At 35.8% G+C, this 19,666-nt stretch overlaps 2 protein-coding genes across 8 annotated transcripts; one reads left to right on the forward strand and one right to left on the reverse strand.

Moving 5' to 3' along the window:
- Positions 1-1,525: 1,525 nt before the first annotated feature.
- MEE55 (Serinc-domain containing serine and sphingolipid biosynthesis protein) lies at positions 1,526-9,004 on the forward strand. 2 transcript variants are annotated; one of them, XM_059577519.2, is made up of 13 exons: positions 1,526-1,701; positions 3,401-3,697; positions 4,236-4,309; positions 4,603-4,762; positions 4,896-4,920; positions 5,070-5,159; positions 5,597-5,768; positions 5,856-5,929; positions 6,415-6,484; positions 6,742-6,813; positions 6,891-7,021; positions 7,411-7,484; positions 7,654-9,004. In XM_059577519.2, exons 2-13 carry the CDS (start codon positions 3,505-3,507, stop codon positions 7,710-7,712), a joined length of 1,194 nt encoding a protein of 397 aa, XP_059433502.1. In that variant the 5' UTR covers positions 1,526-1,701; positions 3,401-3,504; the 3' UTR covers positions 7,713-9,004. The 2 variants fall into 2 exon arrangements, with proteins under 2 accessions (XP_059433502.1, XP_088367760.1); XM_088511634.1 differs by lacking the exon at positions 3,401-3,697.
- NIG (NSP (nuclear shuttle protein)-interacting GTPase) lies at positions 7,540-19,055 on the reverse strand. Of its 6 annotated transcripts, XR_009438590.2 has the most exons (16): positions 18,825-19,054; positions 18,211-18,318; positions 16,163-16,224; positions 15,933-16,020; positions 15,757-15,818; positions 15,583-15,679; positions 14,940-15,395; positions 13,273-13,944; positions 13,019-13,180; positions 12,823-12,927; positions 12,644-12,724; positions 11,881-12,187; positions 11,682-11,727; positions 11,246-11,561; positions 10,468-10,555; positions 7,540-7,837 (listed from the first exon to the last, which is right to left on the reverse strand). XR_009438590.2 is itself a non-coding variant. In XM_059577516.2 (14 exons), exons 2-14 carry the CDS (start codon positions 18,307-18,309, stop codon positions 11,423-11,425), a joined length of 2,376 nt encoding a protein of 791 aa, XP_059433499.2. In that variant the 5' UTR covers positions 18,310-18,321; positions 18,825-19,055; the 3' UTR covers positions 10,846-11,422. The 6 variants fall into 6 exon arrangements, 4 of the variants coding, with proteins under 4 accessions (XP_059433499.2, XP_059433501.2, XP_059433498.2 ...); XR_009438589.2 differs by lacking the exon at positions 7,540-7,837 and having other exon boundaries at positions 9,727-10,555; XM_059577516.2 differs by lacking the exons at positions 7,540-7,837; positions 10,468-10,555 and having other exon boundaries at positions 10,846-11,561; positions 18,211-18,321; positions 18,825-19,055.
- Between the last annotated feature and the right edge of the window lie 611 nt (positions 19,056-19,666).

Genomic DNA, 19,666 nt, shown 5'->3' on the forward strand with positions numbered 1-19,666 from the left:
GCTGCATGCCACCAAGAAAAGTTTTATTCTGATTATGTCAATTAATGTATCTTTAAGTCAAAGTTTCATGAATTACACTGAGATTATTTTTCTGAAGAGTAAAGCTTTCTTTTTCTTTTTTTTTTTCTCAAAATAAAAATGTACTTGTTTTTATTTTTATTTTTAATAAATAAAATTGATGTAAATATTTTCAACTCAATTTAAAGAAAATTTTATTCCATGAAATTTCCATGGCAAAAAGAAAAAGCAGGTTGGAAACAAGATTGCCTTCAACCATGCTAAAATCATAGTCATTATATGGGTAAGAAAACATAATTATGTTAAGCATGTATCAGACCATAACTTTGGCGGTGGAACATGAATGAATAAACATCTCCCGCCCAAGTAATACCTAGAACAAATTTTATATATATAAAGAAAATACATACAAATATATGTATATACACAAATGTTTATTTCCCTTTTCTTTTTTGTTGGACTCTTGCTCTCTCGATCGGCGGTCTTTACTCTTTACTTATAAACTTATATGATCACTAGACAAGGTTTTCTAATTTAAAAAATACATATAAAAATTAATTTAATAGATTAAACTTATATAATTTCCTCCAACCTCTTGTGCAGAAAATCACCAGCGCCCAACATCATTAGCATCTTAGGAATTGCCAATCGATGGGTACACGGGATAATTAAGTTAGTTTGGGCCAAATTAAGTTAGAAATTAATAATTGAGATCGCAAGCCATTTGTTGTCTAAATTTTTAGTTTATATATATTGAATGATCACTTGTTTTAAAAGCTTAAGTTAATAAGAAGATGTGAGGCCCAACACGTAAAATATTTAGGGTGCGTTTGTAATTGCGATTTCGCAATAATAAACTGCATTTGTAAAAGATATTGAAAATATATATATATATTTTCAACATGTTTTATCAAACGCTTTTGTGATTTTAAAACTTGACGATTTCAAAAACGCAATTTTTAAAATTGCACTTATTGAAACCCTGAACCCTTAATTGAAATTGAACGTAAATTGATTGGGAACCCTTGGCTCTGATACAATGTTGGATAGAGTTTTCCTCTAAACTGGGTTGGAAAATTTTCTTTCAACCTAGTATATAAAAGTAACATGTATCTATTTTTTTTAATAACATGTGAGATACACATGAGTTTCTAATAAAATTTATTCCAACCTTGTCTTTGCTATTAAAAACTCATGTACATCTCACATGTTCAAGGGACACATGTCACTTTTATAAACTAAGTTGAAGGAAATTCTTCCAACCCAGTTTGAAGGAAAACTCTGTCCTACAATATTAAATCACAAGAAAATAGAAATAGATAAATTTTATATGGATTTTTTCAAGTTAATTCTAACAAATCGAAGAAGATGCTAATTAGTTTTTGTTGTTTTTTTTTTTTTTTTTTTAAAAAAAAGGCTTGATAGATACGATACGGTCAGAAGGGGTACATTAAAGCTTACGGCGGGAAAGAGAAGCAAGCAACGAAAGCCAAGTAAACCTCCCAAAAGCAATCTCTGTCTCTCTTTCTCTCCGCTAATAAAACCATTTAAAGCGCCTAAAGGACAAACGAAACTGGAAAATCTCCCTCACTTGTGTTCTTTAGAGAGATTGAAGCGGGAGCTTCTCGAAGAAACTCCCATTGTCATCGTCTTTGATCTCGGGCTTCACCCACTCTTTTACAGGTACATATGCCTTTTCGCTTCAAAATCTTGCATGTCTCTCAATGCATTTTCTTTTTTTCTTTTCACAATCATATATGAATAGGATTTCCTACAATGCCAAATTTTAATTTTAATCATATTTTGTGATCCAAAACATCGGTACTCCTCTGGCTTTCACGTCCAAAGTTTGATTCGTTTATTCTCTATGGCGTTCAAATATCTATGACTATGGCATATTTCAAATGCTTTTTTCCAGCATAATGCTCCGTTTGGCTGCTGAGAAAATGAAAGGAAAATAATATAAATAAACCTGAATTTTGATCCAGATGAGTTCTGAATCTGATCATCATCCTTTGTAAGACTGTAAGCCATTAAAACTTTCGTCATCTTTTTAATTTTTATCGTTTATGTCAATAAACAAACAATTTTCAAGTAATATTTTGAGTTATTGAACAATTTCTGAGGAATAGAGCAGCAAAGAATCAGTTTGCTTTCTTTTGCAGTCTCTTTCCTCTGCTCCACAAAAGAAAAAGAAAAGTTGGTAAAACCACACTTAACAAGTGTAACGACTAAATGACCAAGCTTACCCTTATGCTTACCGAAAACTGATTCTGTTAGCTCACAGAGTGGCTTCGAAAGTGAGGGTATAAGCGTCCTGGAAATTGTAGAGTTTGAGGTAAGGAATTTCGGGGCAAAAGAGAGGAATTGTACACAACAACAAGAAAACAGTGGCTTTATTAACAAACCCTGGTGGCTAATGCTTGCACGCATCCCGCGGGGGGGAGCTTACCAGTTCGGTGAAACTTGGATTCTTCTCCGCTCAATCAAGTGTGTGCGTCATGTGTATTTGTGTAGGAAAACGCTAGGTTTCCAAATATATTTTATAAAATTTCTTTTATAAATTGATGATTGGTTTCTTAAAATTTAAATTTATCTCATATTTAATTATGTTATATCACGTTAATTTGTAATTTTTTTTAAAAAAATGTATTTGTAAGCCTAATATTCTTTATTTATACGTAAAAGTGGGTCCTAAATAAAGTGCCTCACAAAAAAACACTCATCCCCTGAAGCTGGGGGCTGTCTCACGCATGCTTCCGCTGATTCCACGGCTCTGATTAGATCCATCCATTCCAAGTAGGAACGCATGCCCACCTGTATCAACCAACGCTCCCGCCGTGCACTGCACGTATATACAGACGGTTATAGAAATTAGGAAATATTCATTTCGGGATCTCCTCTCTCTCTCTCTCTGTCTGTGATTTTGTGTGTTCTAAGAGGGTGCAACAAGAACTCCGATGATCATGCTCGCACATGATTAACCTCGTCAATTTATTTTCTTAATGAATTTTGTTGGGTCAGAAATGAATAACAAAATTACCCAATACCCTAAAATGATATTTAAGTCTTGCATTCATCCATAGGAATAGGAGCTAAGACTTTTATGGTTTTTTTTGTTTGTTTGTTTGTTGCATTATTACATTGCAGATCTAGAGCAGCTGCTTTAGTACAAACAAGCACGTTGCCATATATGCTATTGCCTTGGACAGAGGGCTAAAATCAAAAAGTGCTACGGCAGTTGTAGACTTTTGTAGCGTGTGCTGAGATTAAAGACAATTTAATTACTAAAACCATAATTAGCCCCTTCTGTGAATAAAGTTAGTAACCCATTTTTTAGTTTTGACGTTTAGGTAACGGTACGTAAATGTCTGCAATGCAGAGAAAGAGAAACTAGCTGAATCAAGAAATCCCCTTGAGGGATTTCCCTTTGCTCCATTTTATGCTCTGTGTCACAAAGAGCATTGCCGGGTTGAAGTGGTAGAAATGGAGAGCGGTGAAAGCAGCAGCAGCAATGAGAGTCCCTCAGCATTGAAGGACTCCTCATGGTTTTGCCAGTTCCGCAATGGGTCCAATCCTTGGATGGCCAGATATGTCTACGCCTTGATTTTTCTAGTTTCAACTCTTCTAGCATGGGCTGCTCGGGATTTTGGCCACAGCGCCTTGACGGAAATGGAGAGTAAGATTGCTCGAGAAACTTACATGTCCTCATTTTGTTCAATTTCAGATAATAATGACCAGTGATAATTTGTACATTTGTAGATATTGGTGTGTTTGATCAGGGGTTCTTAGGACTTTCAAGCCTGTCTTCTACATAATGAGTAATACGAATATAAATTTCCTTCTCAAGGCTGCAAACTGGGCATCCTTGTGGGCAATGAATGCCATTGGATCGCACAATCATAACAAATTTGAGAAGGCACCATTTGAAATACATGCTTGACATGTGCAAACTTATCCATGGTAACATTGGTTACAATGGAGAGTATAATGACACAAATTTATACTCTTTGAATTGTCTCCATGTGTGGGGCGTTTATTCATATGAATTGGGGTGGAGATTTAAAAGGAAAACTTTTTTGGCCTATGCTTTAATTGCACTTAAAGTTTTGGTGAAGTCCTTACTCAAGTAAAACAGCATAGACCATTTTGATAATTTTTTATGCTGGCCAGACCATCGTTACATGATGTTGACGCACATTTGGGGTGTGGTTCAGGATTAAAGGGATGCAAAGGTTTAAAAGACTGTTTGGGTGCCGAAGGAGTTCTGCGAGTGAGCTTGGGGTGCTTTGTATCCTTTCAATAATGCATGGAATTCGCTTTAGTTCTCAATAATGGCTTGTCTTGATATTTTCTGTTGGACGAAAGCCTGCTAACTTATATTATCTCTGATCAGAGCATAATGTGAATCAAATTTATGCGGTCTGTATCTCACAACTATGGTGTCCCTAAATTGATATGTGCAGCTGTTTACCTACATTTTTAAGATAGAAGCTGCACTGTGTTAGCTATTGCCTTTAGTCCTGTAATCTTCATTGTTTTTCCCCCCCCAAATAGATCAAGTGAGCCTTAATACTATATCAGACATTCTTTATCACAATGTTTCTTTCAACGGCTGGTACCTCGAAGTTGGATGAGCCCAGAAATTCATGGCATTCTGGATGGTGGTCTGTCAAGATTGTTATGTGGATTGGCTTCACCATTATCCCTCTTTTGCTTCCATCTGCCATTATCCAGCTCTATGGTTAGTGCAATCCCATTTCCCAGCAAGCCTCTAGTTTTTTCTTGAACTGATTTTAATGATAGATCTCGAATTTGTTGCACTTTTTAATTAGCCAGTGTCTTGCCTCTGACACAATACTTTTTTCTTTTGACAGGGGAGGTCTCACATTTTGGTGCCGGGTATCTATGATTCCTGTTATATAATCGTGTCTTCAGATCATGTACATAGAATGTGTTGCACTGGGAGTTGAAGATATAAGCATTTTCATCTTAATTGAGTCACTAAAATTATATCGAGATTTTTAAAGTTTTTGCAAATTCTTTTTCAGGGTATTTCTTGTAATTCAACTGATAAGCATAATCAGTTTCATTATGTGGCTGAATGATTGTTGTCAGTCTGACAAGCATGCAGAAAGATGGTAAGACTCTTCATTCAAGCAATCGTTGTGTCATGCCCTATTTGATGCATTGTCATATATAGTTAGTTTGCTTGAGATATTATCTAATAATCTAAACTGTATTTATTTTATACTCTTCGTTTGTGTGCTTTGTAGTCTTGATTGGTAGATTGTATATGTTTAGACATAGTGCCTCCTTCAGTGGGGCAAGTGCTGAGATAAGAAATATGCTTATGTTGTTTTAGCTTGACAAAACTCTACAAATTCATAAATAAGTCTTTGATATATCCAAGATAGTATGTGACAAAAGGAGTTTAAGATGTCTTATTTTATAAATTGTTTGCTGCCATTCAACTGTCACACTAGTTAACGCTTTCTTGCAAAATGAAATGTAAATGTGTGGTCTTTTGGCTATCGAAACAATAATTACCGGGTTGCTCATATCATCATCACTGCAGCCAAATCCATGTGATGTTACTGGCAACTACTGCATATGTTGTATGCTTGGTGGGGATCATTTTGATGTACATTTGGTATGCACCAGAGCCATCTTGCCTCCTCAACATTTTCTTCATTACCTGGACCTTGGTACTCCTCCAACTCATGACCAGTGTCTCTCTTCACCCAAAAGTGAGTTCTAGCCATCACTATGTTGTTCAGTTCATCCATATTCTAACCTAATTTGGTGTCCGAATTTCTAATCTTTGCCTGAAACAGGTGAATGCTGGCATATTGACACCAGCGCTCATGGGGCTCTATGTGGTATTCATCTGTTGGTGTGCAATTAGAAGGCATGATTTCCAATCTTTTGTTGCTTTATTTTAAGTATAAGTTAATGTTTGATACTGTCCCCCCTTATAGTTGTAGTTTAAATGAAAGCTCTTTTGAATTGCCAATCAAGACTCATGAGGTTGGGGAGTTGATGGGTATATTGGGGAGGGCCCAATTGTGTAGCCCATTGCTCACTTCTGACATAAACAAAATGGTAAATGATAATAATTTTTTGTTTTTTTTAAAAAAAAAAAAAAAAAAAAGTGAGAAGTGGTGCCCTCACCTCTTCCCAAGTTAATGTTATCTCTGTTAAAAAGATATCGCCCTTGAAGTTGGCTTCAGAATCTAAATTCACCATCCAACTGCTTAAACAAAGCCAATTGAAATTTAAAGAGAAGCTTTGTGTGGGTTCATTTGTGATTTCTGTTGATTTATTGCTTTAAGAAAATCTCCGTTACCTTGACATCTTTCTTTTATTAAAATTAAAACTTATCCATCTATACAGTGAACCAGTAGGAGGAAATTGCAACAGGAAGGCAGAAGCTACAGACAAAACAGACTGGCTTACGATCATAGTACGTAGTATTTGGATTCTTCATAAGTCTTTTTAGTAGTTTGGAACTCAGGCTTTTATGATAGTCAGCTCATGGTGAATTTTGTTTGTGATATGTGCCTTGACCCTCTTGATTTTTCATAAAAAGTACTTCCACATTTTGATAAGTGAAGTGCTGATTTTATTAAATATTAATTGTTTATTCTGAAAATCCCGCCTTTGCCTGTCTTAGCAAAATAGTTTCCTCCCAATTTGACAATGACAGTCGTATGTTAACAGAGCTTTGTTGTTGCTGTACTTGCAATGGTCATTGCAACATTTTCAACAGGCATAGATTCCAAGTGTTTTCAGGTTTGCTTCATATTCTCAATCAACCTCTTAACTGATTACCAACATTTCCTCCAAGATGTATCTGACAACTGCTGCAGTTCAGGAAGGATGAAACACGAGACGAAGACGTTCCATATGGTTATGGCTTCTTCCATTTTGTCTTTGCCACAGGGGCAATGTACTTTGCAATGCTATTGATTGGTTGGAACACCCATCATGCCATGAGAAAGTAGGTTCTCGTATTATTCTATTTCTGGTGCTAATAAATCCAATGACAAGCCTCTTCCACTATTAAATTGACCTTTATGTGATTCCCATTCCAAATTCTTGTCTTCTTAACAACATACATTCTCTCGGTTTATGGATCATTGACAACAATCTTTTTCAACCTGACTAAAGCAATGTCTTACCCAAAATGTAGAACTATTGTCACTAAAATCATATCACTTGCCAAAGTACCTTTTTCTTTTCTTCTTCTTCTTCTTCCTTTTTATTTTTTATTTTTTATTTTTTTTTTCTCAATTAAGTTCATTATTACTTCGATCTATATGTTTCTTAGCAACATAAGTTTGAACATGGCAAGGAAATGATATGTTCCTCCCCCTTGATCTTCTACAGGTGGACTATTGATGTGGGTTGGACCAGCACATGGGTCAGAATAGTGAATGAGTGGTTGGCAGTCTGCGTTTACTGTAAGTACTTTAACAAACACCAAATGCAAAACATGAAGCTATTCCAAGGAGGATCATGTTGTCAAAAGAGTTGGATTAATTATAAGCCATTTTGGACTACAACGTTCTGATTTATTATAGTTTGTCACAACAAAGACAGAATTCTTAGTGTGAGTTTTGCTTTTGACAGTATGGATGCTGGTGGCTCCAATCATATGGAAGAGCAGACAAGCAGCTGAATCCACATAAAATGTGGAGAAAATGTCCAAATATTTTTGCCATTGCCCATTCATTTATTGTGCATATGGGAATCCTTCACCCCTTTTCAGATAGGAAAGGAACTCTGCTGTATACTCAAGAAGATATCCAATCCTCTGGCTCCAAGCAAAGGGTAAAAGGGTAAAGAAAACACAAATTATCCATATTACCTGGGAGATGATATCCATCTTATTTGTTGTAACTACTTCACTGTCAGAGCATAATATATACCTTAGAGCATTGTCAATGAACTTTTTATTCTTTTTGCTAAAATTTGGCTTAAAAACCTACTTTCTGTAGTTTAACTAAATATCTATGCAAAAGTATCAAATAATAAACTCTTTAGAATTTACTCTATTCTATTTAAATATAATTTTTAATCTATTTTCACTCTCAAAAGCACCCCACAAACCCATACTCCTCCCAAACAACAAAGAGAAGCCAAAGAATTAGTACCAAAACAACTCAGCAAACCCCACTACAACACTATACGGTCACAAATCCCCTTCATTATCCAATACACTGAGGTTCCTGGATGGCGTGAAAGAAGGAGAGATGAGGGAGAGAGGAAGTGTTGGGATAAATATAAAAACATTAAAAAATTGAGTTGAAAAAGTATTTTGTTCTCCAAATATGGGGAGATGTCCTAAAATGGAGAGGAGAATAGAGAACGTGATGGAGCTTGTCTTTGTATAATTTAACCAAATTTTGACTAAGAGAGCTAACTAAGAATGTTCCTATATATAGAACCATAGAGATTTCAGATGCTAATGAATATTCTTTCTTCAAAGAACAAGAAGATATTATTTAACCGAAAAAAAAGGGGGTGGTCCATGATGGGTTGTGATCAAATTCGTTTAATTGGTGTGAAAAGTCAACTGCTGATCCAATTGTCAATTTTTGAGGCAGCACTTTTACTTTATTTTGTATTTGTCTGAATGTAGAAAATTCGAGCCCGCACCAATGGAAATGAGCTATTCATACCTCACCGTCATGTTGGTCTGTATACTATAAACTCTGTTACTTAACTCCTTTTGTCACAGCCATTGCGCACTTCTCTCTCTAAAAAAATTACATTTAAGAGCAATGGGCTCGCCGGTTTCCACTCTGGCTGGCTGTACAACTTTGAGATGCAATCTCTCTAACAAAGTTTTTTTTTCTTTTTGGTTCCGTTTGTTTGATTATTGAAATGAAAAATTCGGATACTTCTAAGATTAAAATTGTTTGTAATATTTTAGAGAGTCTGATAAAATAAAGAATAAAGATCGACAATCAAGATCAAATCCCAATGAAAAAGCAGAATAAATTGGGTTGATAAGTAATACTACTTCTATACCTCCTAATATAAGACCGAATCCCAAAAAGACTAAAGAAAATCATGTTTTGGCCCATTACTGTAACGAGATAAATTAATTGAAACTTTTCATAACCCCCAAGAAAGAAAAAAAATTCCTGAAAGGTTCTTAGTTGAATTAAATCTATTCCAACATATCTTTTCGGGCTATATAAATATCTTTATATTCACAATCTCAAAATAAATTCTTCGGATTCTTTATTACGGAATAGGATCCTCTTCAGTCCAATAAGAATATCTAGTTAATAGTTAGGATCTGAAGACATAAATATGACATCTTTCTAATTAATAAAAATAATAATAAAATATTATACATATATATATATATATATATATATATATATATATTAAAAATAATTATAAAAAACTAATGGGGGTGGTCCGGCCACCCCCATTAGTTTCAAAACCAAATATTAATTTTTTTTTTAGCATATTAGTATTATTATAAATAAATGAAACATGCGTAAAAAGTCCAAAAAGTCTTAAAAAATGATAAAAATCATTTTCATTCTAGTTTTTACCCATTTCCATGTATTAAATGGGTGAATATATCATTGAATTTATGTGAGACCCACATAAATTTATAAATATACTGGTAGATTTATTAAATTTGCAAAAGAAAAAAAATTAAAATTAAAAAATAGTTGAAAGAATGATGTAACATGCATCAAAGTCTTATTACATGATCAAAGAGCTAGGCATGGCCCTACTGCTACTAAAGTAAGCTTTAAAGCTTTAAACATTTGTAAAATAACATAACAAACTCGTAGAGGGACAAACTGAAGGGAAGGTTGGGAGGGGCAACGTCATGCGGACAAAAATTTCTTTCAAATTGGGTTGAAGAAACTTTCTTCAACCCAATCTATAAAAATGACATCCCTTATCATAGCGTGTGAGAAGCATATACTTTTTTAATAGCATGTGAAATGCACATTTTTTTTTTTTTATAAAATATTTTAACTTTGTCCCTATTATTAAAAAAGTATGTATTTTTTACATGTCCAAGAGACATCATTTTTCAATTCAACGGCGAAATATTTTTTGGAAGAGCAAAATTTTCCTACAAATGGAATAGAGTAAGATGTGCTATGCGTGCATTGGACTTGGGGAACGTTGCCGTTTGAATTGTGCTTTGTGCTTTGTTGTTCGTCTTACATTTCGGGAAGAATAATGGTACATACATTCCATTTTTCAACACCCATTTTCACTCCCTTAAATGACTTTTAAAACCTTTCTTTTTTTTTTGAATAACTTTTAAAAACCATTTTATTCAAATAAAAACTCATCCCAAATCTAATGGTAGTTCTAAAAACCACCCAAAAAAATAAAGGTACGAAAATGAGTGAAAAAGTGAGAGTGAATAATATTACTCTATATGAAAAGAAGACTTACCCAAATAGAGAGGCCCCTCATATCCATCAATCCGCGCATACCAAGGACTCGGCTGCAATTCCTTTTCTCGTCGGATGTATTTCACTCTCTACAATTAAAATTAAAAGAAAGCTTCATATTCAGTCATTGTACTACTCTATATTGTCCAATACAATGAAGCGTGTACGAGTCTGACCTAAAAGATCATATGATTCTATAGAGTTCAATCACCACACATTAGATGAAGGCCAAATAAAAACTGACTGGAAGAAAAATCAGCTTAATTTAATAAAACGTTTTCCTTTGATTATTAACAAACCCAAAACTAGTTTCACGTTTATATTACATCAGAACACATTTTCAAATAAAAACAAAAAAAAATACCTAAAGAAACATTAACAAACGGAACCAATTCATCTATAATTCAATCATAATAGAATACAACTCTGCTCCACTATAACATAATTTATTTATTGTTTCATAAATTTCCAGACTCGAAGAGCTCACCACAATGATGAAGAGATCGCAAAATCATACAATACAACAGAGAGAAATAATACAGCTTATAGGGGCAGCAAATAAACACGTGTATCACCCGATGGACCACTAAAATACCAATTAACACTATGCCCGCACAAAATATAGACCCACGTCTCCACGGCCTCCTTGCCTACTTTAAATCATTACTCCTCTCTCTCTCTCTCTCTCAATTTCTTCCCTTATCCCTATCCCTATCTCTCTCTCTCTCTTTCTCTCTCTCTCTCTCATTCATTCTGTTATAGCATCAAACAAATCTTACATGGCCATGTGACAGTTGACTTTTGCCCCGGGGTGAACAGAACAAATCTCTCCTTGGCCTGGATATCAAAGCTACCACAAAACACAGACACCAAAACTTTACACCCAGCAACTTGACAGGGAGCAACAAGATGATGCTTGACCTAAATGGGGTCAGAAACGCTTTCCTTTTCATATTTTATCCAAATGGGTTTCCACCAACAGATGAGAAAGGATTTGGGGTTGCAGGTGCTGAGAATCTGCCAGCCAGCTGCTGATCCATATTTAAGGAGCCGAAAGCAGCCCCATCATTGCCAAAGCCCCCTACTCCTTGATGCCTGCAAAGATACTAGAATAAGTGATACAAAAACAATGCAAATCGCTGTCAATCAATTAGCAAACTAATTGATATCCAACAGTCACTTTAAATGCTAAAATTAGGTATTAGAGGCAGTTACCTGGAATATGGCATGTTACTGGGTATTTGTTGCCCCATGTATGCACCTGAGGTTTTCAAAAAGCAGCGTTCAGCATATGGAAGAGCATAATATATATATATATATATATATATATATATAGAGAGAGAGAGAGAGAGAGAGAGAGAGAGCATAGGCATGGAGGGGAATTATTTTTTCCAAAAAAAAAAAGGGTATATACTTGGAGGCATTGCTGATGCGTAAGATGGTGCCTGGGGAGGCAAAGCTGATGCGTAGGGTGGTGCCTGGGGAGGCAAAGCTGATGCATAAGGTGGTGCCTGGGGAGGCAAAGCTGATGCATAAGGTGGAGCCTGGGGAGGCAAAGCTGATGCATAAGGTGGTGCCTGGGGAGGCAAAGTTGATGCATAAGATGATGCCTGGGGCTGCATCCATGCTGACGATGGAGTGCCAAAGCTGGAAGCACGTATTATGCCTGAAGCAGCTGGGACATTTGGTAGAGCACCTTGCAAGGATGCCATTGAAGGAAACTGCATCACGAGAAACACACAAGGAAAGTCTGTAACTAATGGATAAATTTTTTTTCTCAGCAGAAAAAGGCGCATCAGTATTAATTTCACCTAACAGATCAAGTGAACTGGTATCTTATTGATGAAGTAGATGAAGCTTATTCTTCTTTTTTTCCCTTTTTTTTTACAAGATCCAAGTAGACCAAAATGAAAAGACAAAACTGAGAACTCTTCAAGTAATTAACCATCTCCAACTTCCAAGTGTAGCATCATAAAGAAAAAATTGTCCAGTCTAAACTAAATTTACTATCCAAGCATTATGTTTATAAATTTATTACCAGCTCAAATTGCCCTTTCCACAAGTCTACCCTGACCAGTTAACATGTCAAAACAATTACATAACGATTAATCCAAATAAGACCAAGAACAACCAGTAGCAATGGATGGGATCAATTTGAATGAATTGAAATCACATACCGTTGGGGCTTGAACTAGAGGAGGTTCACTGTTGAAGTCAAATGGATTTGTAGTTTTTGGCTGTTGAAAAGTTGGCACTGACTGCAAGAATGATTAGAAACTTGAGTATTAGTGATGTACTTAAGGGGTTATACATCTCATTGCATCAAAGACTTGGTAAGACAGAGATTCAATTTTACCAGTGCTGCATTGTATTGCATATTGAACCCCATACCATGGGGTGGACCAGTTTGCCATGCTGGAACTGGTGCAGGGAAAGATGAATAGGTTGCAGCGAAAAGATCCTGCAGATGCATCAAGGTTTATCATAACATATGTAATTCATACATATAATTAATATAGATGTAACATAAAGCGCAGTAAGAAGACAATTACCGCAGGAAGTTCTCTTCTTGTGCTTGATTTTACTTCCACAACAGAAGGTTGTGACACATCAATAGAAGCGGGCAAATGTGGTGGTATTGAGACAGCTGGGGATGCATGTGCAACTGGATTACTTGAAGGGCCTTGTGCATTAGTGTTAAGTGATGAATTCCACTGCTACCAAATTGCCCACAAAGCAACAAGGTGAAAAACCACTTTGTAAGAAACAATAATAACAAATTGTGAAGACCACACCATAAGCTCACCTGATTGCTTGTACCTAAATCAACAGATGTTGTAAATTGTTGAGCAGTTGACTGACTACCAGTAGCAGGAAAGAACGACGGTTGTTGATGCTGCATATGAGGCCCTTGCCCGGAACCTGGAACTTTGACAACATAATTACTACCATTGACAGGCAATATCGGTGTCAATCCAGGTGAAATTGCTTGTGCACCAGGGGGAAACATTGACAAACTACTTATTGGTGCAGTAACAGGAGCACCAGCAGTAAAAGGTAACGCAGGTGTGTTCCCTACCGATGCAACAGCGGAATCACCAGTAATAGGTAATATTGTCATGTTGCCAGTGTGTGCAGCTGGAGAACCAGCACTACCAGAAGTTCCAAAAACATGACCAGGCACAGATGCTGAGACTGATAATTGTGAAAGTACGGATTCAAATGTATTCACATTTGATGGGGCTTGAGATACTTTGGCCTCAGGGAAAGCATCAAAAGAAGCCCAATTATTGTCATTGTTAGAAGTTGCTGGATGTGCAGTGGGTTGAGTCATTGAAATCTGTTGTGTTTGTGGAACTGCTGCAGCAAGTGGAGGTCCAGGATCAGCATCAAAATCAATTAAGCTTCCAGCATTCTCCACTTTGACTTCTACAGGATTCCCATTACTGGATCCTAAGCTACTAGAAGATATGGTTCTCTGCAATTAAAATCAATAATAGAATAGGTTCACATTTTTTCTTCTAAAGAATTTAAAGAAAACGAAATTTTCCAACTGAAGAACATAGTGCGGACTTCTAATAACAGAATTTAAGCAGCACAGCTACAGAAAAACATGAGAATTTAAAATAGATAAGCGCAACCAATTTATGTAGAATGGTGGATACTGAAATCAAATAAAATATTCAATCACAAAGGTAGGAAATATCCACTGAAAAGAGAAAATTAGCTCATGCTAATTTTCAACTGTTAATGCTTAAGGAATATGGACGTTGCTAATTTTCAACTGAAATCAATGTTACTGAAAGCAGAAATGCTATGATACACATAACAACCTGAAATGAGCTAACCCGCAACCCGAATTGAACTCTTATGATTATCTGGTTATAATTTGGTTTTATTGAGCTACCCAGATTCCAGCATATAATAGAACAAAGCAAATTCAATTTTATCAAGTAGGTTCACAGGTTTGAGACAGAATATTTTCTCTCTCTCACTATAGAATTTTTTTTTAATTTTTTTATATTGATAAGTTAAACACCGTGAGCCTTGAACTCAATAATTCACCCTCCACCCTATACTTGAGCTAGTGCTTATTAGCCACATTATTGAAGCGTCCCAAATAGTCTAGCAAGGAAGCTGTAGAAAATGCTTATTTTGCATTTCATATGTAACTTGACTGTTTCTAATGAAATCAGGGGAATTAATACACTTAACAGGGTTTAAATTGATGGTAGTGGCTCAAACCGCATAACAATCAACCAAAAGCTAATATTATCTTGATAAACCTAAAGGAATAATCAATGACTAGTGAAACCATTACTCATCAATTAAACAGTATGAGCAAATGTGGACCACAAAGCATATCATGGACCAAAAAATAGAAATGAGAAACAAGAACAAGAACAAGAACTTTAAGGAATCAGACATATATCCAAATCTGATGATAAAGACAATTTTATTGAGAAGCCTCACCTGTGTAAGTGCAGAGCCATCAGCAGCCCTGCCACCATTGGCTTTTGGAGGTTCACTTATGCGAAGAGGGATCACATTCTCTCCCAAAAGCTCTCTTACGGGCCGCACCATAGGGGGACTGGATGAATTTACATCTTTTGGTCGCTCAGGTGATCTGCCTTCCAGCTTAGAATCTCCATCAGATTCCCTACGGTCTTCAAATTTCCTCCCATTTCCAAATCTATCATCTCGGCGCCAATCATTAACAACCTCAGGACGAGCAGGACTTCTCTTAAAATCACTATATTGCCGACTTTCTTGATCATATCCAGGACTTCTTCTTTCTTCATAACTCCTTCCACCAGGACTAGACCTATCACTGTAACGGCGTTCATATGAATCCTCATATGGTGGACTTCGAGACCCTCCTTGATATGCATCTGTTCTCCTGTTTTCATAGGAGTCTTCCTTCTCACCCTGTTTGATACACAATGAAAAAGGAGGAAAAAAAACACTTGAACAAACAGATCTAATGACATCTAAAACGAATTCCACAATGTATTAGTAAAAACTATCTTGTAAATTCATTTCTAGTACTCTTATATGTATACAACTTCAAATACAAATTAATATGTCAGATATTAAAAAGGGCAAGTGTCATTACCGTCTTCGCCCTTGGAGGCTTTTCATAGTTCCTTTCGCCTGTGTATCTTCTATCCACATAAACATGCTTAATAAAGTCTCGAAGTTTCTCAACATTACTGGCAGCAAACTTTTAAATCAGTACTGGAGCATTTTTTACATATATAAATAGAGCAGAATATAATTTTGTGTCAACCTGCTGTCAGGAACAGAATGACGCTGTGGATCCCATTCTTTAAAATAGATCTCCTTTGCACGCTGTGAATAGAACACAGAGATGAGTCCAATACGAGAAGCTGAGAAGATAAAAATAAAAAAGACAAAGGGAAAGAATGTTTCATAGAGATATGAGAAAAAGTGGAGCACATCTACCTGATTTCCCCCGTCTTGAAGGGCAGTAACTTCTTGTGAAGAAAATTTGGCCATTGATACTGATTTTACTCGATGGGTGAACTCCCGACTGAAATTATCACATGTAATTAATAAAGTGCAAGTATCACATCAAAGGAAATTTATTTGCTCTCTCCCTCTGCCACACCCCACACACACACACACACACAGACAAACACAATAAAGAAAAGAAAATATAAGGCAATACTTACTGTATTCCACTGCAGTTTGTGCAAACAAATGTCCAGAAATTTGTGCAAACATATTGAGGTCCCTGCTTAGCAGAAAATGAAGTAGCACCAGTAAAACAGACAATCGAACTGCTTTTCCTTTTAGGAATAATTTAAGCATAAGTGTTCTTTGCACTCCATAGTATTGTCTCCAATATTTCAAATATGTGATGCAGTGAGTACAAACTCAAAGATTGAAAACAACCAACAATCTTATAGAAAGTTACCAAAGTTGTTCTTTCATTAATTTCAAAAATGCTACAGAATGGTACTTGTAACAAATTTTAGCAACAATTTTCAGATGAGATAACAGTAGTTTTTATTTTATCACAGCTCATACTGCTGATCAAGGAACTGGAACTCAAGGAGTACATATTTTGGTAGAGCCCTCATCACTAGTATGATCTGTAAGGTTTAGAGTCTGACTTGTGAGACAAATGAAGAAAACCTATACTCAAAGGTGTATGGAATGACAAAATCAAATGGTTCCTTTTCCTACAAAATTAACCAAGCAGTTACAATAGATGCACCAAGTGCACAATACACAAACATTTAATTCCAAATTGATTATCTAACAAACTTATGAAAGCAATACCATATGCAGTCCTATTGCTTCAAAACCATGGCACGATGAAACAAAAAGATACTCTAAAGTAACTGCAGAATCATTAACAATCATCTACAAATTCCAGTAAGCCTTGACTTTAGCTTTTGGAATCACCATAAGTTCAGTGCAAAGCAATTTTTTGAATCAGAATCTGTCAGAGATAAGATTTTAATTGTTGTTCTTATAGCATACTGAAGGAATCTCTGGAGTTCGACGTTGGGTGTGGATTGCATTCCCCAATTAAAGCCTAAATGAAATCACTAAAAGCCACTACTTCATTCTATGCCTGCTCTACAAGCACAAGCATAAATAATTACAATGCATAAGCAAACAAGAACTTTGTTTGATCCAGGGATTAATAAATCAAACTAATAATCAATATATCAATTCAAAACTATTGACAGGTATGGGACACCCAAAGAATTCCAACTTAAAAATCGGAAGCAAGCGATAATTATAGTAGAATGTTCACACTTTTTTGCGTGTTATTTCTCTAAACCTAAAAGAATCATATTTTTTCCTGGCAGCATACCTATGAAATGAAAAAACACGAGCAGTTAAAATAATATGGTCATAGATCTAATGTTGTGACTTAATCACGAGCGGCTTTTTCTTTCTTTTCTTTTTTTTCTGTTTAGCACCCACAAGGAAAGTGCCAACATCTGGAACTACCCAGGAGGAGTTAGGATCAGAAACAAGGAGAAGCAATACAACTTAATTAAAGGAATCAATTGTATTCCATCCTTTGTTCCCCTCAGAAACTGGGGATCAAAAAGCGCCAAATTTGATGATTTATAAGGGAAAGATCAAGTAAGAGCATGCTATTGAGTATCAACAAAAAAATTATTGTTGCAAAACAGTTCCCATCACCCCAAGAGGAAAAAAAAATCTGAAAACATCAAAGCTTTCATTTTCATTTAGAAAGTGATCCTTGTTCAGAGATCCAGATAAGCAATTAATTTAATAAATCTTTCTCGTAACTGGTTGAATCTCTAGAGGTATCTGATTATTTTATCAGTCCGAGTAAAGCCTAAAGGAGAAGATTTTGCTAAAATCTTTCATTGCTTTGCTTTCCAATAAATGGCTACTGCAAAAGTGTCAAGCCTATACATCACAAGCAATAATATTAATGAGAACCAAACAAAATCAATCATAGATGTTAATGACTTGATCATTGCAATTAATTACATCCCGCGCGATTATTTTCTCACTATTTCATAGAAAGTTATTTAGTGATACTCCACATTATTTTAACAAAGACATTCAACAACTAATAAAAACGAAACAATGACAAATGTATCCCACAATTGATGGCATGCATCCAATTCCATTCACGCACGACAAGATACAGCAAAGCAACTCTACAAATTAAGACCCTGGCAAATAAAATTATCTCAGGAATTAGTTACTATAGATAGCATACCAGACTGTTACAGTTGATACATCTCCGATTCTCAGGAAGTTTGAGAAGACCCCGAATAGTTCGTTCGTTTTTCTCGTCCTCCTTCACTCGGTTAGCCATTCCCACTTCCTACTTCAATTCAAAATTAAAACCAAATTTATAAAATAATAATAGTAACAACAACAACAAGTAGAGTCAGAAAAAAGGCAAACAATAAGCTAAACAACACCGGCACAGATTTTCCCAAACAACACCCGAGTGACCAACAAACAATTAATTCAATAGTTCTCTGTTTGGTTGATCGGGAAACTAAAAATGATACACAAAGAACTTCCAAAATTTATTCTAACAGTCGCATAAGGCACAGTTGAGCACAGCTTCTTCATTTCTAAGAATCAACCGTATATGAAAAGGAAATAGCAAAATTGAGAATCATAATTATCACTTCTTTCTCTACGTTTCCAGCGCTACAAATCAGCGCTCAAAGTGAACGACATAGATAATATCGAAATTAGACCTTCTGTAACGACGGATCTGAGAAATCCAAGCTCTTTGGAGTTGAATGGCACAAGCAGACTCAGCTAAGACGTGTTTGGAACCCTAGAAAGTTGGCGAGAAAATTGACCTGAACTAACCTGTGTTTGCCGCAGATGAAGTTGTTGTTCTAGTTCCGCAGCCTTTCCAGCTGACGGTGATGCCCAATAGATCCACCACGCGCTTTGCGCAGGTACGCGAACTCGCTCAGCGAGAGACAGAGAGGAGAGAGAGGAGAGAGATCTTTGGTTTAAAAGTCGATTGGTAACTACGAAATATGTACAGCTCAGATCTTAATGGGATGCTTTACGGTGTTCTCCGACACAGGGAGTACCCTGTCCCTACGGGCGTGCCTGAGTGGTCGTGTCCTAAATTGGCGGTGATGGTCTTCTCTTTGGTTGAAGTGGCAAGGACGGTCCATGGTCGTACAAGGCGACTTACATAGCTGATTAATCGCCCTTGGCTGTTTTGCGAAATTACGTGAGGTACTATTTTGACTGCCAAATCCAAAACGCCTGCCAGTCAGTTTTATTTTTCTTGGCAATTACTCTTATTTTCTCATGTTTGGGATTAATTCAAACAATTTTATATTGTTTTTTTTTTTTTTATTAATGTGATAGTGTCAATTAACTTTTATATTTTCTTAACAGAAAATTGATTAACACTAACACATAACATAGTAAATTTTTTTTGATAAGTAACACATAACATAGTAAATTAAAGTTTTCAAAAGGTAGCTCAATCGATTAGGACCACGCCTAATGAAGCAGAGGTCACTAGTTCTAATTTCCCAATCCCTCTTGTGCGGACATGTAAAAAAAAAAAAAAAAAAAATTAAAAATAAGTAAATCCAAAAGTCTGCTCCACTCATGACATTGTGCTTCCATACATAATATTAAGACATTTTAATTTAGCCTTTAGATTGCTATTTCCATGAATCGAG

This window comes from Corylus avellana, chromosome 11 (genome assembly GCF_965113065.1).
Source record: "Corylus avellana chromosome 11, dhCorAvel1.hap1.2, whole genome shotgun sequence".
In the NCBI taxonomy this organism is placed as follows: domain Eukaryota; kingdom Viridiplantae; phylum Streptophyta; class Magnoliopsida; order Fagales; family Betulaceae; genus Corylus; species Corylus avellana.

What these genes read in the sequence shown, in the direction of transcription:
- NIG (XM_059577516.2), bottom strand. Translation starts at nt 18,309, where the DNA reads ATGGCTAACCGAGTGAAGGAGGACGAGAAAAACGAACGAACTATTCGG. An exon ending in TTCAAGACGGGGGAAATCAG is followed by an intron (nt 15,819 to 15,932) that starts GTAGATGTGCTC and finishes TTCTATTCACAG; the next exon opens with CGTGCAAAGGAGATCTATTT. An exon ending in AGTAACATGCCATATTCCAG is followed by an intron (nt 11,562 to 11,681) that starts GTAACTGCCTCT and finishes GTATCTTTGCAG; the next exon opens with GCATCAAGGAGTAGGGGGCT.
- MEE55 (XM_059577519.2), top strand. Translation starts at nt 3,505, where the DNA reads ATGGAGAGCGGTGAAAGCAGCAGCAGCAATGAGAGTCCCTCAGCATTG. An exon ending in CGCCTTGACGGAAATGGAGA is followed by an intron (nt 3,698 to 4,235) that starts GTAAGATTGCTC and finishes GGTGTGGTTCAG; the next exon opens with GATTAAAGGGATGCAAAGGT. An exon ending in ACCCATCATGCCATGAGAAA is followed by an intron (nt 7,022 to 7,410) that starts GTAGGTTCTCGT and finishes GATCTTCTACAG; the next exon opens with GTGGACTATTGATGTGGGTT.